Below are 24,475 nucleotides of genomic sequence, written 5' to 3'. Positions count from 1 at the left end.
CACAGATAGATGAATACTTTACGATGCAGAGGATGTGAGTGGAAAAGACGGAGGGATGGCGGGCTGGGTTGTAATTCAGCTATAATTTATCATCCTGGCATATTTGATTAATTATTCACCAGGCTGTTGATTTCCAACTTAATGCATTTAGTGGAGATGTTTATGACACAGAGTACATTCTCTATGTTGTGTGTACGTGTCTATTTAAGAAGACGTTAACGGCTGATTAATTACCGGATTTCAAAAGATAAAAGCGATCAAGGAAATAAATTGTAAATGATACCTGGTGAGATTCAAACCGTTAGCCAAGAGTTTATCTTAATGCCTCTCTGCTTGGACCATTTAATCAGTGTTTATTGGTCTGAGATGGGAATAGGTATTCACCGAAGCGTGTACCGACCCGCCTTGTAAAGATGCATCATGGGAATGAAACAAGAGCGAAGCAGTCAAGTAGAAGAAAAAGAACTTGATGTATCATGACTGATAACCATTACCGTCTAATGTCAGTCAGTTAAAATGCTATTTGAAAAAATCAGAAACAGTCACTTTACATTTCAAATTACCGCCGCGAATAAAGGCTTCGTGAAAAAAAAGAGACAAGACTCCCTGATGTTTTGATCGTTGCTGAAAAATTAAAAGGAAGCGTCTCACTGAAGGAAACACAAGCTCCCTTTGATTAGTTTAATTATTTATTTTATGTGTCGTTAGGGTGGGTTAAAAGAACAACACTGAAATGGGAATAGCAGTCTCTTGCACAGTGCACAGTTGAAAAAAAAGCCTCATTAACTTTATTATATAAGCCTCTATTTAGTCAGCAGCAGTTGAATAAGTTTCAAAGCAATCTTGAAAATGCACATATCCATAAACAAAATTATGTAACATGTCACCACACTCCAATCTATTTAAACTCAAATCAAATAATATAATAATATAATGTTATCGCTCACTCTTTACAGCTATGGGTTGATGTCACCCACCTAAATATTGAGCTGTGCAGGGTCGTCACTTGTGAAGTCCCTTTCTTTTATTGGCATGAAGTTAAGAGCTCCCTCTCCATCAGGGAAGGCTGTTCAGCATGCTCCAGAGGTTAGCGGTCATTAACGCTAATGTCAGCTACAGCTCTCACAGCTTGGACGCTGATCAAGACTGTAATTACTGTAAAATGTTATAAAGAAATATATATAAAAAAAAGAGCAGCCACAGCTTTCTGAAAGTAGCTGGGTGTAGACGGGCGGCCTCGGAAAAACTCCTTTCAGCAGCTTTGAGTGTGCAGCATGCTACGCTGACGGCAATTAGAGCCGCGAGATCTAATCGGTCCCTTTCATGATATCTCCATGTGAATTAGCGATGTTAAGTTAAATCACATCCAGTAAGTGTGAATCACCAGCTCTGGTACGAGAGGCGATCATCTGCTTAATTTTTATCCTTGGCTCATCGGGTCATTTTTTTCTGTCACATCAGTCTAATTTGGCTTTGAAATGTGGGAGCCGGTGGAAAACCTGGATTGCAGCGACGCTGGGAGTCATCTGCCCAGTGACAATGATGCCTCTTTATTAGCAGTAAATCATTACATTAGCGTCTGAGCAGGACACACCACTGGGCAACAGTCTAGTCAGCTCTTTGGCACACAGCAGCGCGGCGGCCATGCCAATCAGGCTCATGTCCCAAGCAAATCTGGGCTGAGTCCGACGGCAATCTTTGCCATGTCCGCTGAATACTCATCAGCCGAGGAACCGGCATCAAACACTGTCAGCAACATTGCATAGTGCTGCTGAGGCAGAACACCTACAAGGTGTGACAGGAATGTACCCAATGAGTCGTTACACTCATTAATTAATCTTCTCTTCTGCCGTGGCTCCTCCTGTACAATAATTACATTATGTAGAGCGATTAAAAATGCTAATTTTTCTTTTAGTATCGTGCATATTTTAAATACTTAAAGCAGTATCCGGCTGCCTGTGCAGTTTTAGACCGTTATCGTTCAAGTGACCTTTCGGAAATCATAACATAGAGCACTTGTAGTTAAGTTCATTTGGTCCTGACTAAATGGAAAATGATTGCATTTTAGTTCTGCTCTGGTCTTGTTTACACTGACTTGTCTGAAATGAACCAACGTGTACAGACTTACAGGTAGCTCACTGATTCATCAGGACCCAGAGAGGGAAATCAAATACAGGTGACAGCAGGTCATGCAGCCGTTTGATAACGGAGGAACGATATGGATTTTTTTTTTCAGCTGACACTGATAACTAATGGCTCCTCTTAGCCGATACCGATAAGATAACAGATAAGTTTACTTTCACCATGTATAAGTAGAATTACCATGTATTTTATGCACACCTGAGGGTAACAAAGGTTCAGATAATATTCCAGAGCTTTATTAAGATTTGTTGTGTTAATGCCTCTTCCCTCCTCTTTGAACTATTGTGGAACATGTATTGCAAATAGCAATCGTGTTGTCTTCCCCTGAAACTATAAAAATAAAAACGCTAACAAGGTAACAATATTTTTAGCTCTCTACTCTACACTGTGTGGCTCTACCCAGGTGCGTGGCAATAGCCTTTTCCTCCTCCTCCTCGTTCTTCTTCTTCTTCTTCTTCTCCTTCTTCTTCGTCTTCTTCTTCTTCTTCTTCTTCTTCTTCTTCTTCTTCTTCTTCTTCTTTTCCTCTTCTTGTTCTTGTTCTTCTTCTCCTTTCTCTCTCTCTGACCGTAAATTGAATGTCTTTCGGTTGTGGACAAAACAACACATTGAAGAACAAAAATGTTCGGACATTTTATGGACCAAGTGACTAACCAAGAAAAATAAGTATTAAATTAATCAAGAAAACTATCAACACATCAGTCAATCATAAAAAATCGTTTGTGGCAGCCCTCAATAAAAATACACAACAGGATACGAGCACAACAGACCACAATAGATATTGTGGTCGGTCCGTTCACTTTTACTTTCACACCACAAAACAAAAACCACACCAGGGTCTGCTTGGAAGTGGTCTCTGCCCAGCTGTTATGTCTGCACCAGGGTTCGATAGACTACTTTCACACCACCCCGAATGAACTGTAATAACAATGAAACCCACCAGGGTTTGTTTAACTGAACCATAAAGGTTAAATATGAAAGCACCCATAAACTACACGAGGCAGCGAGGGAGATATACAGTCAAGAAATCCCTCACAAGTATTTATAGTAGATATCAGCTTGTTTTCCCTCAGCACCAGAGAAGCTTCATGTCTAATATGTTTGTGTAAGAAAGAGACTGTTTGTACTTTAAGGCGGCAACATACAGATCTGGTGTTGCTGTCAGGTAATCATCCCTCAGAAAGTCTCTGCTCTCACCTTCCACCACAGCAGGCTGAGAAATAAAAGGTAGACAAAAGAACTGGAGTTACATCTTGGTCCTCTGCTTGAGCTCTGTGAAAAGAGAGCAGTAAAAACAGATGTTCTCCGCTTTACCTGATTTCTTTGTCAGACTTGCAGGCGAGCAGCTGCACTCGATGCACCAAGCTGTAGCGTGTCTCGAGATGCAGCAGCGCAGTTAAATTGAACTCGGCACTGAAGCATTTAGTGTCCTAGTGGGAATGGATACTTTCACAGTTCCTTTTTTAGGATAGTTTTAGGAATCCATCCTAATCAATCCTTTATGTATCATGTATTTGTAAAATAAATCAAGCCTGTGTCAGACGGTAAAAAAACTGAGATAACTCCGCACATTGATGATGCAGAAATGGCCGAGCAACATTACATTTAATGAAACTGAATGATTTATGTTGTCATTTCTCATAACCGTCTTTGATCTGCCTCACAGTTATTTGTTTAGTCATCTTGAATATCACTTTGTGCTTTCCGACAAATGAAAATATGCGTTTTACCATAAATATTCAGGAACTTCATTAATCACTGAAACTTAATAATGCATTTTAGTTTGTCTCAAATTCTTTTCAACTTTATTAGAAAAATGAAAAGAATGTTATGATATTTAATTTACCCGCATGTGTCTGATGTGTGTATTTAGATTAATAAAAAGCTTTGAAAAGTGGGTTGAAACGTTGGAGAAAAGCTGCTAAGATGTATCAGTTCTTCATGAGCCTTTTTCAGAGTCAGATCTAATCTATTGTGCAGTTATTCCACTTCACCTTCTGTGCAGAATTTTTATATATTCATATGAAAACAGCCTCTCAGAGGACTTTGACATAGTTTTTAATCTTCTGTCTTGATATCGTGCTTATGATGTGATGATTGAATCGATTTATGTCAGTGTCAGTTTGAGTTGGATTGTTTTGCGGGTGTTGTCAGAGCCCCGGGGCTCGCTCTTTTAGTTGATTTAATGGAGATGCAAATCTGAACCGTTGCCCCATTTGCACTGAAGTAATGTGTTAGTTGTTCCTGAAAAATACATCAGATTAAAATACAAAAATCAATAAAACCCTTTTTAATATAAATTCTGCTTGCGGGCTTGTGTTATATCCAAATGCACTTGGTTGGAACTTGAAATGCTGCATTTTTATGAGCTGAAGTTTTATGTACAGCTTGCTGAGTGATGTATTGGGCCTGTATTGGGAAGTAAAAGTCTGATTGGCAAAACCTGTGTCAGCATCACTTGTCCTCCCTCACTGAACCTCCTACCTGTCTTGCTGAGTGCCACTATCACAGGTGATAAATAGATGGTCCGTTCCTAATCACTGCCATCGCAGTGCCATTACTGAATGGGCCGCTCATTTCAGGCTTGGCAAGACAGCTCAGCTCGGCCGCCCTGCCAGAAGCATCGGTGCTTTGTCTCAAGAAATGTCACCCGCCCAGGGATGAAGCCAGCACCTTGGCTGTACTACAGCCCGGCTGTTATTACCTCCTGTATAGAGTTACATAACAGATGACAATGCATGTTAAAGGAATAGTTCAACATTTTAGGAAACATGCTTATTTGCTTTCTTGCCAAGAGTTACAAAAGAAGACGTCTGTATGCTAAATATGAAACTGAAACCAGCAGCTGGGTAGCTTAGCTTTGCTTAGCATAAAGAGGGCGAAATAGCTAGCCAAAGATGACAAATCAACCAGCATCTTTAAAAACTCACTAATTAACACATCATATGTTGTTTGTGTAATCAAAAAAGCAACAGTCTCTCTGCGGCTGCTCGCTACAGCTTCATATTTACTGAACAAACACAAGAAAGGTATTGATCTTCTCATCTTACCTGTGGCAAGATAGTGAATAAGTGAATAAAATTAGTTTTTGCCAAGTTGGCGACATATGGAAAAATCTTCACAGAAATATTTAGCTGACACCATCATGTTGATTGAAACAAATTTGTTGTTATTGATGCCAAGTATTGATTTAGGTTAAGTATAATAATGCAAAATGGGATTAAGTGTATAAAAGAGAAGATATATATGAGGAGATAAATGATACCACTGAGCAGATGCCAGTGACTCCTCATTTTTATGCTTTTCCGCAGAGTGGAGCTAATTGCCCTCTCTGGCACCCAATTACAGTTTCCTTATCATCCACACTTGAGATAGCAATTTCCTTCTCAATGGGTCTCCAAGTCAATGAGCTGCAGTCTGCTTCAACCTTCAGCTCGCGTAAGTCCGTAATTATGGTGACATATTGAGACACGCGGTTTTACCTCTTACCTCATATTTCATTTAGGGTAGAAGTAGACTAAATACATTTAATGTTGGCAAACAGACACAACTCTCCTCAGAAGGTTTCATAGTTGCAGCATCAAAATATTAGATATTTCTGCAAGAAATACAAAAGTTGGGCTTGCAATAACAAAAGATATTTATGTCTGAGTTGAGTGAAGGGCTCTCAATAAATACAGCTTGAAATTACCTGTACTCTAGTACCACACTTGATAAATTCAGTATAGTCTCCACAGCACTAATGCTAGCAGTGCAGCACCAGAGTCATGTCATTGGTCAAGTTTCCATCGTGATGTAGCACATTGTTAACCGACTTTCCAGCAAGTCGAGGAAAAACTTCAATCCACTACAGCGAAAAATTGGGAGATAAGCAGCCGGTAGTGGTAATTCTCCAGTCAGGTGCCATCAGAGCATTGCAGAGGAAGAGGGTACAATGAGATGACATAATTTAAAGAGCAAATGGGCAGACAGATTGTAAAACATGACAGAATTACATGGAAAACATTTATGTTTGTTTCATATATTAATTCAAAAAAGGTCACAGTATCCTCACTGCTCCACGCAGAATCTGTCTTCTCTCCAGTGGACTAAAAGTTCGCTTCGCTACCGTCGGTGAAACTTTACACTTGTCAGATTCTCTTTGACAGTTCAGGTCAATACAGGTTTAGCCTCTATCGGAGAGAATTTCAGATAGCCTTCAAGGTATCTATCTAATTATTCTGTCAAATACTAGCTCTGTATTACTTGTGAGGGTTTTTATGTAATCAGTCGACAAACAATCTTAGGGAAGCCCTGGTATCTCACCTGGATGAGCACATGCTCCATGTACGAAGCGTCCTGCAGGTCATGCCCTCTCTCTCTTCCCATTTCCTGCTATTCTTCAGCTGTTCATATCAATAAAGACAAAAAAAATCCCCCAAACTCTTGTGCTGATCTAATACAAGGGAGTACTCAATTGAAATTAAGTGACAAAAAGAGGAGCAAAAGATGACATTTTAAAGAAAAGTACAGCAAAGGGGTTTCAATAAATTCTACTCGAGCCAGTAAACTCACTCTCCATTAATCAATATTGCCCTTTCGCTGTGAGACATAAAAGAGGAAACAAAACACTGGGGAACATGATTACATGGCTTTGACTTTCTGGCCTGACTTTTTTTGGAGGCCGGCCCGGCTGGTTGATTTCTTTGGAGAGGGACTCTCCATTACAAGAGGACAGACAGCGGAAGGGCAGCATGAGAGACTGCCTCATAAACAGAAGTTCACCCGTCAACACGCGTCCATCAACACGACGCTGAACTTAAAACAACACTGACTTATGAATACGCCCCGATTTCCTAATGAGGGATAATAATAAGGTTAATCAATCAGCCAATCAGCAGAGGTTTTGTAGTTCTGTCACATAATCTCCTAGCAACTACATCGGCTGTTGTCATGGGGATTTAATGCCGACATACTCTAAGGTAAAAGTCTGATGAGGTCTGTTTCTTCCCAAATGTTGGTTGCTTTAAACAAGTGAAAAGCGAGATGAAGCTCAGTAAAGGTCCTTCATTGATGCTGTAAATACTCATTAGACCATTAAACATGTGGCCCCCCCAAAAAAGCACTTTATACTCCTGTTTGTGTAATGTTTGCTGAACTCTACGTTGTCCCGCTGTTCAAGGAAATAATCAAGAATTCTTCAAAAATGATATCCTTTATGGACATCCGCCATAGGAACAAACTGAGAGTCACAGACAGGCTTCGGAAGTCGATAAGCACTGAAGGACAGAATAACGCATTGTTGGTTTAAGTCCTGCCGTGGGGTTGGTAGGCAGTGGACCAAACCAATTAGAGGCATATGAAGAAACACGTTGTTTTGCATCTATAATAAATGTTTTCACTGCATAGTATAATACTGTATTTAAAATTATATGTATATAATTATTCAATGATATAGGCTTTTGAGGGGGACAACTCTCTTTTTTTCCCAGGAAGAGGGGAAAGAGAGTTCTCCAGTACATATTTTCACATATGTACAGTACATGACTGTAGAATTTGCAGTTTGTCAAGTAAAAGTCTGTGTAGTGAATTTGCTGTCAATTACTTAAAGGTGCAATTGACCACTTGTTGCATTCATACTCAAAACAAACAGGGCAGCATATCACCAGAGCAACCGCTGACTGCTGCTAACTGTAGCTGCCGTTAGCTTGTTGTAGTGGTCCAGACTGCGGAGTGTTGTTCACACCACCAGCACAGAAATGTTGGGCCAGAGTTGGCTGATCCTAGCTTTTCACTGTAGCACGCTAACTTCAGTTGATATCTCTGCAACACAATACAATGATTGTTATGTATTAATATTCTGTTGATCATTTCAGTTCATCTTTACATATTGCACCTAAAAGTTCATATTCATATAAATGTAAGTCCATATTGTGATATTTGGTACTGTGCTACCAGTACTGTGCATAGTAGTTGAATTCAGACAAGACGGCCATATGCCCAGAAACACAAAGAGCGGCCCAAGGCCTGATTCAAAAGGTACAAGTCTGCTGTTGCTCTTTATGTGGCCCTTTTCCAATCAGCACCTTTGTACAGTAGGTGAAGCTAAGGTTAGTTTTTCTTTTTCAGAGTCGCTACCGAGCCTCCACTGACTGAAATATAACTGCTCTTTAATCACACACAGTGCAAAGATGTTTCTTTTCTGTTCTCTCCACAGGTGTAATCAGAGGTGTAGTGTTTTAATTGGCACGTCGTGTTCTTGTGGAAATAAGTCAGAAACATTTGATGCTCATTTTTACATCTCAGAACTGTTTGTGCACAAGTTTGTTTTGTCTGTCCGCCACATTAAACAGAATCATTGTCTGTATAACAGTAAAGTTGCTCTGCTGTTGCCTTTGTTGTTTGTTTTTTTTATAAATCTTGAGGCAAGCTGCCCCTAGCCACCAATAACACTACTTCTGCATTGACTGTAAATCACGCTGAGTGAATAAACACATTAGTCGCAGTGACAGGTTAGGTCACAGTTAATAGAAAATGGCTAACAAGAAGCCAATGTCAGTGTACTCATGGCGTCTCAAATGTGTTAAATGTGTTTTATATGCAGTATTTATGAACACGTCTGCTATCTCTAAGAGCAATTAGTCTACCAGCTATCACGCTTATGATTTACATTTGCACTGAGAAACCCACAGCTGAAGTAATAACGACAGTTTATGATGACTTCAGCGTATTATTATTTGACATAACACCACCGTGCTGCTTTAAGTCTGACTGAGGCCTTGGTTGAATATGACATTTGACAATTTGATCTCTCTCTCTTGGTTCAACAGAACGGCGAGGCATCACTCTTTGAGGTGAACATCCGTTACGTTGGCGGGTTGCTGTCGGCGTACTACCTGACAGGAGAGGAGGTAAGATTAATAGATGTCTGTTATCCCTCTACTCTAGTGAGATCTGCTGCTTCCTTTATCCCCAACCTGCCCTGCAGTTTGAATGATGTACAAGCTGCCTAAGACTGTCACTGCATTTGTGTATGTCAGCGTGTGTGTGTGTGTGTGTGTCAGCGCATGTGTTCGTGTGTGTGTGTGTGTGTCACCATAGTTCCCGTTTCACATCACAGGTTTTCCAACCACAACAATATTACTTGCTTACACAGTATACATGAGGCTCTTTGTTTTGGATTTAAATTACTTTCACTGGAATGAATAAGAGGCATGTTGGTATTGTATAATGTTCTCACGTATCCAGAAGTTGTGTTTTAACATTAGGTACCTTTAACAGTTGAACCGATACTCACCCAGAACTTGGTCCTGGCAGTTCAGTGTACCTTTACCACTTGTAAAAATGCTAAGTCAAGACAGTGGAAAAAGTCCAGTTAGCTCCAACAACTTCCCCAACTAGCTAATTAATTACTCTAAGGTGTCAGTGAAGATGTTGATGCCTCGTCTCGTATGTCTGGTGCTAGTGCTGGTTTGGAGTTGGTTCCACCTGTAAAGTTGTTTTGTTTCAACAGTTTCTCATTATCTAGTTTCCAGCTTCCTTGATTTCCCCAGCTATAAATGCATAGACAAAAAAAACAAAACAATTAAATCAAGTAGCTCAACGCTGCCAAGCTACATTCTGTCACATGCTCTGTTAAATGTTGAAAAATGAAAGTTAAAGTTTACAAAGTCGAGAAAACAGAGAATACAGTCTGCTGCTAAAATCAATTCACTATTTGATTCTGGTTTTATTTTAGATGAACAACTATGGTGAGACTGCAGCAGCAAGTAGTGATTAAATGCTTCACCACTCTCTGACAGGCTTCTCTGCCACAGCACCGGCAGCAGTGGCTAATTTGTATTCTAGCATTTTAAGCCAAAACATGACTATTAACTGAAATAAAGTTAGAATAATTCTGGCAGTCTACATGAAACGATAGTGTAGTTTAGTTATCTAGGAGAGTCCTGTGCTTCCGTGTTAGGTAACAGAGAGGATATTGTTTCGAGAAATATGCTTCTACTGGCATCTAAGAAGGAGGAGGGAGGAGAGTAAAGTGTAGTTTTAATGACCTTAATCCATTAACAGGGCCGTTAGTGGACCGCACTTGTTTATAAATTTGGGCTTTTTCAGCCTTATTGCACATGTAATTTGTTCCATCTCATAAAAGTTTAAAAACTAAACAGAAAATAATGAGCTCTAAGTACACATTGGTTTAAATATGCCCTCATTGCATTATTGTTGCAGTATTGAAGCATTAAAGCGGCAATATTTAAAGGCTAGGGATGAATAATCAGAACTGAAAGGTCATTTGCTTGAATCTGGAAGTCAGAGTGAATGAGAATTGCTTTTCTCTGCTTGAAGAACCACCACAGTCGTGTCCTTGAGGAAGCTGTGGTTACAATGGACAGATACCAGGTGTGAAGCTGTGAAACTTTATGAGGGTGAAGCTCAGCCTTGCCAGAAACGAAGCACGAGTGGTCTGTAAACCTTGGCTGGATAAATAAAGGTTTAAAAAATTGCTTTTGACAACCACACAGCACAAATGGCCCAGTTCATTATCAGTGCATTGTGAAGTCACTGGAGGTCAACGTGTCACCGTAATGAGCATCTGCCTGTAGCAGCCTCCTGGAGCGTACACTCAACATACACTGCAGTTTGTTCTCTCTCTATCCAAGAGGCTAAAATCTGTGCAGAAGCAGCATTAATGGAGAAAGGATCCGGTGACATATGAACACTCAGGTCTGTGTAATGGACATTGATTTGCAGGCCGAGCGAGTTGAGGGGAAAGCAGCATAAAATCATCCACCGCTGCTGGATGAGTGAAATATGAATACATTGGCGGAGCCGAATATATTGTTGAATCCATTATTCCACATTTGCGTGCCATTAATGCCAGGCAGAAAATGTTCTATTTTATTCACTGGTCCATGGACGTTACTATATATGGCATCCATAATGACATTTTCTAATCGCAGTGTGTGTGTGTGTGCTGTGAGTGTGCAAAGAAAGAGTGTATCATCCACGGTGTTTGCTCTTATCTTGCTGTGCTTTTCTTATCACGTCTGCCTATAAAAAGAGACACCATACAACGGCCGCCTTTGAGCACCTTTACATGTTGTAGTGTGCAGAAATAATACTTCTTTATACCATTATATGACTTATTGAGGGGGGTAAACATGAAGTCATATGAAATGATCGGTGTCATCCTGCATCATCATGGACAGGGGAATAAAAATGCAGATTCTAACAATAAGTCAATAACATCTTTGTGAATGGAGCTGAACTTTATATGTCATAAACAAGGACAAACAAGTATTAAGAAGATGAAAAACAGACTTTTGTACTGTAATAAATAGGATTGTGTAGGTTCCCAGTTTTGCCAGTCTGGTCCAGCTTGCTGTACGAGCTTAAACTGGTTTGATTTTAAAAAACTCACGTTGGTTTTGCTTGACGCTTAGGGAGATAAAGGCTCATCAATCACCAGCAACAATCAGTGTACAGACAATCTGCTCCCACAAATGGACTTTTCTGTCTCTGTTATGAGAGTTTCTGTCTGATAAAGCTCAGGACAGACAGGCACAGCCACAACAAGCTTCTCCTCGATTTTCTGGATTACCAGGGCGACAGGTGAAGAGTCCCGACCAATCTTATATATGATTAGTTGCCTGAAAAAGAGCAACGGCGACACCACCAGCGCCTTACTGAGAAGTTGCAAGATTTTCATTTCATTAGATTTCATTGCAAACAACTGAAAAAAAGTGCTGGCAGTCAGAAAAAAAGGTTATGTGGACACAAGTCCTAAAGAAGAATGTAGCCTTGTTTTGATCCGCTCTCTGTTGCCCTGTTTAAGTTACTGCATTATGTTGGTAATACAAACTTAACACATCCGTTTCAAATGAAAAGCCTTCTACCGTTTCAGTGGAAAGCTATCCCGTCGTTTCCTATCAACGCTTTTATTGTGAAACATTTGCTGGAACATGTTGAGGAAAACTCACAGACTTGCAAGGTTCCCATACACAGGCACTTGAAATGTATCTTCTGCCGTGGCTGAAGTGATTTTATTTGTTATTTTGATGTTAAATTTTAGAAGAAGGAAAGTTAAGCTGAATGGTTATTGTGAGAAATAAAAACACAGTTGTCCTGATGGATTGTGATGCCGATACACTCTCATTCATGGGCTATCATTATGTCCAAGTCATGAGCAGCTGAGTCACTGCCTGGTCCGATATTGGCTTTATATCATCCCAGTTTGAAAATGTTTACATCGACTCAAATCTAGTAATAAATCCAGGGATAGGTGTGTTGTTGCTTCATTTCATTCACTTTTTATTGAGGAACAACTAAAAAATGAGCTCAACACACCTCGGATGACATGCACGCATAGTTACAAAATGATCTTGCATAATTTTGGTCTATCATCACTCATTACAGATTGGGAGGTCGCGTTCTTAGCAGGTCATTATTACAAATGGGATTTTTAGTAGTGTATCATTTGAATTTATAGCAGAGTTTCACAGCTTTCACACCAGCCGAAATGAAACATGCAAATGCACCAGTTTCTTCTTTTGTTTGCCCTGATTTCTTCCTCTCAGTGCATCATCAGGATTACTCTTGCCATTCATCTCTATTGCTCACTAAGTTTTGTTCAGACGACTGCGGTTCTTTTTTTCGGTTTGGACTTTCTTACCATTTATAGTACAGCACAATCTTTCTCATGAGATGGAGCACACCATCCCAGTTTCTTGACAGACGTATCAATACCCTTTACCCCGTCGCAGTTATCCATCACAAGGCTCAGTTGTGTGCTTTACGTGAAGGGTCCCTGAGAAGCGAGATTTATGGCTACCTGATCCCCCTCCCCTCGATCCCCCCCCATTAGGGTGTTTTCCTGGGAGTCTGCTGCTCCATCCGAATGATAAAACCGACAGATTGAAGGTCTGTCGCTGCTGCAGGGACTTAAATCAACCGCGATACAGTGTGGGAGACTATTACCAGATTGTGGATCCAGTTTGACCAGAGGACATTGGGCAGCTGGTGCCGCTGTAAATGATTGCTTGGGAGCGGGTGATGATAATGGCTCCTTGCGGGATGCAGTTTGCTGGTGAAGTGCTTGGAGCAGAACAGGAGCAACACCTGACCATTAATAACCTCCTGTTGTTTTGACCGTGTGTGTGTGTGTGTGTGTGTGTGTGTGTGTGTGTGTGTGTGTGTGTGCGCACTGTTTTTATGTGTGTTTTCTTGGACCACCAGAAGGATCATGGTTATTCTTTATGGAAGCAGTCCCCCAGGTGAAATGTCTTGTTCAAACGGGTCCGGTCACTGTCACCCCGGCTCGTTGTGCTGGTGTTTCATCATTCACCGTCACACACTCCCGGTCAGGCCAAATGGCGCCAACAGAAGTGGCAATTACAGTGGAGCAGGTGTTAGGTGTGTGTGTCCGAATATGCCGACACTTCTTGTGTGGCCATTTGTCTAATCTTTTGGCCTGCATTACTATTTCTCTTTGGGGTTTTTTTTGTTGTTTTTTGGATCGTAATATGACACCATTTATATAGAATTTTTACTAACTAGTATCATAAATGTTTCGATCAGATAATCAGACGTTGGAAGCCGATGCTGCTCCAATAATGTTTCTCTTCATTGGTCTATCCGTTCTCTGCTGGTGAAGACGTGTGAAATCAGATACAGTACAATTACATCCTGTTTTGTCTCAATCACTGTAGTTTCTGTGGTTGCCATGGTCACACAGCAAGTCGTAGCTGTAAGTGCAAAGCCATCATATACTCTGAAAGCAAATAGCATTCACAAGGACGTCAGCCGCCCTCCTCTTCCTTACTGCTGCTAAGGCGGCAGCAACACACATCCACAATTATGTCAGATCCTTCTGTCTTCTGAAATGCTTTTGTTGGAGCATCATTTTTACTTAGGCTGGTTTGTCATTGTTGATTTGTTAATTTAGTTTTACTGCAGTCAGTTAACTTCATTATGCTAGCTGTCAGAGGCTAATGTGTTGCTAATTCAAAGTAACTGGTAAATTAAAGGTGGGCAGACTGTTATGTTTTATGTTCTCTTTACTATTACTCTCATGGACTATACTTCCTGTGGGGCCTTACTGTTTTTTTTTCACTGATTATACTTTGTTTCTTGTTGACATGAGGGATAATGTGACTAACCTAACAGTCTAATCCAATTGTGAATGGTAAATCCAATTTCCTCGTTACTCTACTAATTGTATTACTACTGTAGCTGCTGAGTTTACTCATACCTAAACATCTGAATAGATCCATTGCCAGTAACTCCCAAAGCAACATGAGCGTTACAGCGTAGCGTTACAAGCGACAAGGTACCGGACGTTTGTCGTAGGCTCGCAGTTTGGTTACGTTTAAGCATGAAAACTACTACTGAAACTTAAGTACGTTAGCAAGTCAAAATTAGTCACCGTTCACTTTCTCCTCGATCAAAGTTCTGTGCTTGTTTGACCCAACCATTCATCCCCGTCCTCCTCCCTATACAGACTTGTCTCTCTTTGTTCTGCTTCGCCCGACTTTCTCCTTTGCTGCTGTAATAAATACCACGACCACTAGAGGTCACCGCCTAACAACAAACGTAAAGACGGGTCAATATAAGCTGCTTTCCCATCCATCTACTGTATATGGTGTAAGTTAGCACGCTCCTTAACTTTTAGTTAAAATGGTTTATTAAAAAGACATTTCAATAAACTCGAGTCTCATAACTGAGACTGGAGTCTATGTCTAACATATTCTGCTGGAGACAGAATACATTGAATAAAACCACAACACATATTTTCTTGTCAAAGTCCACCAAATTTGAATTCATCCAACCCCCATTACTGTCCAATATTGTTTTCAAAGTTTTACAATTGCTTTCAGTAAAAACTTCAACTACGGCCTTTATTGGAAATGTTTTGAGCTTGCAGCTGTGCATCAACATGCATACTAGTGAGGGCAAAGAGGTGATGCCTCAAATTGCTTGTTTTCGCTGACGAACAGTCCAAATGCTGAATGCAAATGATAGAAAACACAAAAAGAAACAGATACAGAACAGACTGAGAAGCTGTTATTTGCCTCATAAATTACCTCAACTGTTAGTGGATGAGTAAAATAGTTGTCAGATACTCGTCACTGGGTACGATCTGGACTTGGTCCCCTGGCACTGTACGGTGGCTGCCTCAAGGATGGGTTAAATGCAGAGAAATTTCACTACGTTGTACTGAGTATGATAACGTGATATGCAATTTTCTCCTCTCTTCCCTTCTCAAATGTTCATTGACTAATTACAAAAAAGCATTTGTGCAGTTTTTCTTGAACATTTCCTCATTTTAATTTTATCATAGCAACATTGTTTTTTAAAATATTTGATGCAGTTTGTGTGCAGTTCTGTGTCTTTGTCTACACACACTGCATACAGTATTTGTGCATTAGCATGTGTGTCTTTTCAGGTGCTTGTGCATATTCAACGTGCCCTTACCTTCCCCTCTATATAAGAACATGCGTGTTTGTATGTCAGCTCGACCTCAATTTCTCCGTGGAGTGTTTCATTTGTCACTGTCCATTTATATGCATATGAATGCGTGTGGTGGTGAGACCTTGTTGTCTTATCCCCTTCCCTTAGCAAGAACAGAGAACGGTGGAGGAAGAGGGGAGGGGGGGAATTCAATCAGGCTTGTGTGAAAATTGCCCGCGGGCTGAGCTAAAGCAGCGGGGAGAGGGGGAGGCAGCAGCCGGCAGAGGAGAAGAAAGACGTGTGTTCATATGCTCATCAGCAAGAGGAAAGAGGAGATGAAGGGTGAGAGAGGGAGGGCATCGGGAGAGGTGAGGAAGTCGGATGAAGTGTGTTCACATGCAGATCGGCGAAGGTGAAACTTGAACTAAAAGTGTTCAAATAAACTCATTTATCCCCGGTAGTACTGTGATATTCACTCATACAATATAATAAATACACTCTAATTAGTTTTTTAATATCAAAGTAAAAGAAAAAAGTTCCATTATTGTTTTTGTCATGGTCCTTAGTTTCAGTTTTTTTCATTTCCTGTTTTATGTTGAAAGCCTCTCCTTGTGTTTCACATTTCCTCTCTTTGTCTTTTTCCCACCTTCTGTGCTCACCTGTGTTTCATTTGTTAACTGAATATTTAAGTCTGTGTTTTTGCTTCACTCTGTTGGTTCATTGGTTTCCTGTGTCTCTGCGCATGTCCTCTCTGTGTTCCTGCTTTTGTTCCCCATGGCTTTCTGGTTTGTTCTTAGTTTTTGTATTTGTCTGCAGTTCTGTCTTGGATTCTCTTCAGCCTGGGTTTGTTTCCTGCCTTTTTGTCGCCTGCATTTAGACTTTTTGGATTTGTTAATAAAACTTTTTAGGCTAAGACATAAAAGTTCTGGTTAAAGACCAAACGTTTACAGTTTAATAGTAATTAATTCTGCTGGCTGCTCTCAACAGCAAGAGTTCGTAGCCCTCGTAAAGAGAGAATCCTCCTCAGTGCAGGATTGAAGAAATCCTATAGCCACTTTGAACTGTATTTGAACGACGTTGGTGTAAAGATGCAACTCAGTCTGCAGACTTTGTCGTTGGATATTTGTGGTCAGGGCCTCTTGCTGCCTTCTTGTTTCCCCAAAATTCAGAATTCATTTCTTGGCCTTTCACCCAGGGTGGGGACAGGCACAGACATTTTGAGGGGCTGTTGCTCTAACCTGAAAAGAAATATCCTAACCCATTACCAACAGCTTTGCTGCATCATTTCTCCCTGTGTTCCTTGAACCATTACCACTTGGCAATGTTTAAAGTGATTAATCTCCTGTGTGGGTGAATTAATAAAAGGGTTCAATATTGTACTTTCAAACTGAGGCAGACAGTGCTAAAAATATCTAAATGGAAATCAGACAAATTGAATCACAAAGTTCTTTTGCAAGGACGCAACTGTTTTGTCAGGCCTTTTGTGCTTTCACAGGATGGATTTTGTGGGGAAATACAATAAAATTATCGCTCTGTTATACTATTAAACTGGTCTGCACAAACATCCAAAACCGTTCTTTTGTCAAACCCCCCAGTTTCCTTCGATTTTATAGGATAAACATGTCATCTACCAGCATTTAGTGTGGTGATGCTAGCCACACATGTAGCCAACAGCTTTAATAATACAGGGTGGCTGTGGCTCAGCAAGTAGAGGTGTTGTAGAGAATCATCTTTTAATGGCAGGATCGATACTGTGATCCCTGGCTCCTCGTGTCCACATGTCAAAGTGTCCTTGGGCGAGACTCTAAATCTTAAATTCCTCCCGATGGTTTGGGCAGTGCCTCGCATGGTAAGTCGCTGCCATTGGGGTGTGAATAGGTGAATGAGAGGCGAGATTGTAAAGCACTTTGGAAGGATAAATGCAGTCGATTTAATAAGACTGGAAGGTAAGACTAAAATGCAGAAAAAATCCATAACTTCATAGCAAAACTTTGTGAAAAGATGGTGATCGGTCCCTTTATAGTGGCGGGGTTGTTTGGCCAGCAGCCAGGTAGGATTGTGAATATGTTTCCCTCAAAATCTCACTGAGGTTTCAGCTGCAGTTCTGCCGTTGTTGAGAGCTGTAGGATCCTGCAGCAGGTGACGATAGACAGCTGTCAGTCCCCACAGAGGTGGGTGCACATGTTTTATTTATAGATATAAGCAGCCTGAGACTGAATCCAACTCAAGAGGTAGACAGAATATGTATTCTGTCGTTGGTTTATAAAGGAAAACAGTCATATGGTGCATAAACAAATCCCGTTAACATATTAACACAATAATACATATTCCAGATTGTCACCTGAGCTGGAGGAATTCTCATTTTTTAAATTTCACTTTGTGGTCAAAAGAACAATTCGGCCACGGCAAATCAAACAGAATTGAAGGAATATGTCTTTAAAAAGGAAAAGGAAGGACCCCCACACTCCCCATTTAATTGGTCCTCTCTCATGTGTGACGGACCATTTCTGCCCATGAAAGATGCACAGAGGCAAAGGAGAAGAAAGACAGACAGATGGGGAGGAGAGTCAGGAGAAGAGAGTTGAGAGGCAAACAGGCAGAAAGGGAAGGCATGCAAGACAAAGTAAGGAGAAGAAAGAAATATGAAAAGCCAGAGAGGGAGACTGGGGAAAAAAATGATAATGATAGCATGAAGGAAAAGACAGAAAGGAGCCAGAGAAGAGAGACTGCGGTGAGAGAGAGGGCTATATTTTCCTGCTTATGGCAGGTGTAGGATTGGGAGTCATTGTTACAATCATTGGTAGCATCCACGTTATGAACCTTTTTTTACAAAATCTATCAAGCTAACAAATCAAGGTCAAAACACTCTAAAAATACACTTTCTGCTTGACTACTCATATCAAGGCTTAGTTTTTCTTAAAATTGAAATGCCGCTGCTGTTCTCCTTGAAGGGAAATAAACACTTTTCATATCTTGTTACCTGCTTATTTCCATTCTGGGTCAACCACACACATCCGTGCCTGCAACCACCTCTTCAATCCACCTATTTTGCGCGAGTCTAAGGTGAAGGACGAACTGTTGGTGAATATTTGCTGGAAAGGTAAAAGCAATGAATCTAACCTTTTCTAGTTTAGAGTACAATAGCTGAACACTAAAGAACTGTGACATTCCAGTTTGTTTTTTTCTCTCTACCGAAGTTCATGAACCTGAATCTTTGTTTATGGCCTGTGGGTCTCTTTTTAAAACCTGGTGGCATCATATAAATACCATAGATTTAGATGTTTGTTTGTGAGGGAGCGTGGTGGGTGAGGGGCTCAGTGTTTGCACCAGTCCATGTTGTTTTCCTTCTAATTTGGGTGACCCACTTCCGTCTCCAAATATGGTTTTATTTTGGGCCATAACACGGGAGAGCACTCACAGACTCGCAGCCAATATAACACATATCACATTGAGAAGAATGCAGGAAATTGTAAATTCCTCTCAGAAGTGACAGCTTCTTTATTTATCTCCGTTTGGGTGATTTTCTCCCTGTCACAGCATCATTAAGTCACATCATTAAGTGCCGAGGGGGAAAACTCAGTTGTCATGTTAGTTTGCAGTGTGTGCCGCCTGCATTAACGGAGGCGCAGAGTTTGTTCTTAGACTGAACGTTTTGACCTTTACTCGCCTGCTTGAGAAGATCATGGAAAGCAAATTAATATTCATGACACCGCTAATAACCAGCATGTCTTAAGACTCAATCACAACCTGATACGCTGGATGAATATGAAAATAATCTGCCCCTGCACGTCTGTTTTTCTCTCCGAGTCTCTCATTCCTCCAGCGCCTCCAGAAACATTTCCAACTCCCTTGGTATCTTCTGTAGCTGAATTCAAATTGAATTATACTATATAAGTAGTTTTTTTTAATATCTCTGTTCATATTATGATAAATGCAACACGAACATTGTATGAAATTGATATATTGAAATTTAAATATATTAAGTTGCAGTGCAGTGTATGTGGTGGAGCCTGTTTACAAGTGAAGTTGCATTTCTGTCGGGCACACCCGAGCTTTTTTTTCGTGCCCGTTTTAAAATTCTGTGACTGGCTTAAATCTGTTAACTTCACCACACTGAAGTGGGAGGAGTGGCACAGAGAAGCTGCAGTGCTGATTTGGAGTCGAGGATTACGAGGATTTGTGCTGCCCACCTGCTATGGCACAGTCATGTAGTATCCAATTTTCGTAGGGTAAAACAGTGTGTTCATAAAAGATATGTGGGCCAAGTTGACTTGGAGTCAAAGAAGGACCTCATTTTACATGCATGTGGTGTCTATCATGGGCATTAAAATCATCGACTGTGTAGACTGATACAAGACATGGATGGAGTTTTCCAGTCTGAAAAGTGCAGCCAATTTAGAAGTGATTTAAACCTGCATTCTTTCTAATGGCCAGCAGGGGGTGACTTCACTGGTTTCAAAAAATAGTTCCTGTTTTGAGCAACATTTCTAGTGTTTTTCAACCTTTCATTTACCTCTGCTTACTACCTTGCCATCACAATGAGCTTATTAGCTTATATCTGATCACGGATGACGTGCAGGAGGCTGAATCAAAGTAAAGACACTGTAAAGACAAAACCAAGTATTCAAATTTTTAAATTCTGTATGATAGTGAAAGTATTACACAATGTGTTTTCAACATAACATTTCATTTTCAAAAAACCTTTCTGGGATATCTCCACATACCACCTTAGGGAGCTTGACAAGTCGCTACCACAGTGTCCTCGGGTTCTCAGTCAGGTCCAATCAGGATATCCTCCCAAGCTCCACCCTCTCATCCAAATATGGTCAACAACTGACTCCAAAAATCAATGGCCACACTCATAATGCCAAAGGGTAGTCAACAAAGCAATGTGTGACGCCACAGGGGGTTCACACATGATTATAATGAGCAAACATACAGTTTAAGGAGCTGAGCCTCTTCTCTGGACGATGGAAACCTTATTGTCCTGCAGCCAACTGACCCTGTGGTTGTTTGTGTGAGTCTTTGCTTTAAGACACTGGACTGTTTCTTCACTAAGCATTGAACATTTCACTTTGTACCAGAACAACATCAAACATGTCCTTTAAGCTAATTTAATTTATGAATATATTGTATATTACACTCACTGCTGATTCTGCACCTCCCACTCAGGAACATAAGAGGTACACAGAGCGCTCTGCAACAAAAAACTAGTCTTTTGCTTCGTCATGACTGATGCCAGGCCCTGCCACACCTTCTGGTAATGTTTCCTCCTAATTTGACCTAATTTCCCACCGCGCTGCAGTTGCACCAGTCGCCGATGGTCACAGTATTACCCAAATGTCAGCTGCCGGGCCATATGCACCTGCACCATGCAGCACTGACTGTGTGCTTTGTGCAAATGTGACCTGAATAAATTCTTGTCCACAAGCAACTGGGTGCACTTATGTCTTTTTCATCAGTTTTTACTTGTTTGGTGGGACTGTGGTTTAAGATTTCTGACTGTTCTTCCTGTGGATTTGTAACTTGCATTGTTTGATTATCAATAAATCAGTATTTTTTTCTGAATTTGTTGCGATTATACTACAATTCTTCGAATCAAAACAACAAAAAAAGATGTAAGTAGCGTTTGATCATGACCACTATTGCTAATGTAAATCCATCTATGTGACTCAGGCAGAAATGTTCACGGATGAGGTAATATTGAAAAAGTTTTAGTGGTGTTAAGTTCTGCCACGGTTGCCGACTTCCTTCCTCACTCTCTGACTCTCCTGTAAGTTGTAGTGACAGGCTACTGAATGAAACACAGTTATCTTGAGTAAAATTATGGATTTCTGTGCGTTTGAAAATTGTTGAAAACACTTGGGATAATTTAAGCACACAATTCAACAAAACATACAACAAAGGTTCAGTTATTTTTAAACATTTAAACACGGAAATGATTCATATCATATCTTTAAGCAGCCAATGACGGCACTTTGTGTCTGTCTGCTACTATTAATCTCCCTCCCATCACCCACCGCAGCAGCCGGCAACAGAAAAATTATATCATCCTCCCTGGTGTGACCAAGCATCCCAGTGGAAAGGGTTAGGTTGTAGTGGAGATAAATTTATGCCAGGTGATTTTTTCTTTTTTTTCCACAGTACAGTCGGTTACTGTATACATGGAGCCAAATGGAATAAATCTGAGCCTCAGTGGTTCAGCCGGTGCTGATATTCATCAGGGTGTGCGAGGAGAGGATCGCTTTTCAGCCATTCTTTGCAGAGAGACAGGGATATACTCTCCTGCCAGTTGAAGGGTACAGTGCCTTTTCTGACACCCCCATCCCCCATCACACTGGCTGCCTCTTACATAAGCCGCGCTGAGAGGCAAAGAAAAATGGGAATATGAAGTCCAGGTGAAGTGGGAGGATATATGGTTAGATGGTGCAGACGGGGAAAATTGAAGATGGAGATGATATATTGTGTTGACGAAGCAGGATGTGTCTGTATGGGGGTTACGTAGAAGAGTAATGCCTCCTGAATGAGAATTTAATATTATTTGTGCCACCGTGATCTTTGATGTCACCTGAAATATGTAATAGTTTTACTTCAAATATTTATATATGGTGATACTGACTGTAATTGTTCCGAGTGAGTGTTATTACCATCTACGTACGGTCTGTCTGACTTGGTTCAGACTGCAATATCTCAACAACTATTTAATTGGTTGCCATAAAATTTGGTACAGACATTCAAGAGCCCCACAGGATTAATTTAAATGACACTGGTGGTCTCCTGACTTTTTTCTTTAGTGGCCCCATCAGGTCCGGTCAGAGAGGATGCTGGAGGATTTACAGGCGACAAGGCTGCCAAACCGCCAACCGCAGTTCAAGTCTGCGTTTCAGCATTTGTGTTTTGGCGAGTGTTAAACTAGAGTTTCAACATTTGTTAGCGTGATATTTTTAAGGAGACCTCCAAACAACTTTCAGCTGTGTTTGTGGTGACAAAAAACTGATATTTTGACGGGAAGTCAGAACATCTGCAGTCGTGTTTATGGCGACCGAAACAGCCAAACCATGATGATTCCCTTACATCAACGTAGTTTTTGGTGTCTAAACCTAACCAGTCCATAAGCACATCATTGTGAGAAATAGGAAATTGAACCTAAAGAAACATAAAGTTTCTACTTATGTAATTTGTAATGTTTTACTTTGTGTTTAAATACTAAACTAAGATGTTGAACATGGAAAACATTACACGGGCTAAGCATCAGCGTACTAGCCGTGTGGTATGGTCACATTAGCATTTAGCTCAAAGTATCGTCAGCCTCATAAAGCCGCTGACATGGCTGTACTGTACACTCTTAATCTTGTTTTATCCCGGGTAAACAATACAGTATAGGTCTAGCTGTGTTGATTATTTATGGTGTCATACATTTTTTAAATATAACTCATTACCTCAGAGGCTTTGTGAACTTACACGAACAGGCACTTTCTGTTAATTGCATCTGCAGTTCATGTCATATTAACTCATGTTTCTCTAAATGCCACCAGGATTGCTAATTAAGGCAAGTGTTAGCTAATTAAGGAATTTTTCTGCTTTGCAAAATAAAAACTGGGATCCCGTTTACACAAAGCCTGCAAGTTCATACTGTAATTCTGGCATCACAACAGCTTTAACACTGGAGTTGAGGAAAATAAGTTAGTACAGTGAGTGTAAATGAGCCTGAACTCACACACCAGTCTGTTTGTATCATGTTCATTTACGTGTGTGTTCTGCTGCCGGTGTGTGAGCATTGGCTGCCTGTGCATTTTATCTGTTTGTCTCCTTTTTTGCTGAAGTGGTCTTGGAAGAAATTTCATTTCCTCAGATCAAACCAGATCATCATAATCGCACAGTAACCTGCCGCGCTCTGTAGTCCCGCCGCAGGCTTAGCCGTGAAAGGAAAGCTCCCTATCCCGAGCCCTCATTCTGCTCCCGTGTACAAACACCTAATCCCATTTGTGCAGAGTTAAAATAACTGTGCGCCGCTCCACTCGTACACCTTTTCAGTTTTATTATGGAATTAAGAGGCACTGGGTAAGAACAACATCTCATAACCAGCAGCTCACACATCTCGCATTATAGCTTGTGTATTTAATATTTGTTTGGGTCTTGTATAGTCTGTTAATAATAACTCACCGAATATATCTGTCACTCAGTGGTAAGATATCTGCTTGTTTGCCAGAGCCGGGCGCCTAAAGATACGTTTCTTCGGCTGATTTGAATTATTACATGATTAAGAAAGCGAATACTGTTTTCATGCTGCAAGAACAACACGGTATATCGTCGCCCTTGCTGTGTCCCCACCTTCCCTTCATCTGTCTATTAGTTTCCTTCCTATTAAAACTCCTCAATTAGTCTTTTTTTAGCTGTACATAACAACCTTGCAGGAGTAATTGGACTCAGTCTGGAAGAACTTTGGCAAAGTCCCAAATGAGCCCAAACCTCAATAGAAACCATGTGGAGAGACTGATGAAATTTGGGTGTTTTTTTTTATTCACAAGTCTCTCCGGTCGGTAGAGACGTGACACAGGCCAGACAAATCAAATCCAGGGGATCATTAGGCTGTTCTTAATGATCTCAGCCGTGTGGCATCCAGGCCTTTTTCATTCAGACTTTGCCACAGGGCCTTATTTATAAGCTTCAGTGCTCCTCACTGTCCATCAGCAATTAAAGGAGAGAAAGAGCCTTTTCTGGCCCCTGAGGACGTACGGAAGACGTTTGAACAAAGTTCAAGTATTCAATATATACTTTCAACTGACGGGAGACACAAAGAAATGCAGAGCAAAACGAGTTTTTCAGCTCAGAACATTTTTCTCTTTCACCTGAGGTAAGGATTCGTTTTGGGTGTTCCCTCAAAGACACAACAACTCGATCCAGTTAAAG

General features: G+C 40.7%; 1 protein-coding gene across 2 annotated transcripts in view; it reads left to right on the top strand.

The window, feature by feature from the left end:
* LOC141012416 (mannosyl-oligosaccharide 1,2-alpha-mannosidase IA) overlaps positions 1-24,475 on the top strand; it is a 208,218-nt gene that overhangs the window by 131,166 nt on the left and 52,577 nt on the right. For both annotated transcript variants that reach the window (XM_073485893.1, XM_073485892.1), the window contains exon 4: positions 8,950-9,030. In XM_073485893.1, coding sequence (XP_073341994.1) covers positions 8,950-9,030 — 81 coding nt within the window. The remainder of the gene's footprint in view (positions 1-8,949; positions 9,031-24,475) is intronic.

The sequence above is a fragment of the Pagrus major genome, chromosome 17 (assembly GCF_040436345.1).
Source record: "Pagrus major chromosome 17, Pma_NU_1.0".
NCBI lineage: Eukaryota > Metazoa > Chordata > Actinopteri > Spariformes > Sparidae > Pagrus > Pagrus major.
The sequence above is the reverse complement of the archived record's forward strand: the minus strand, read 5'-3'. Positions and strand labels throughout refer to the sequence as shown.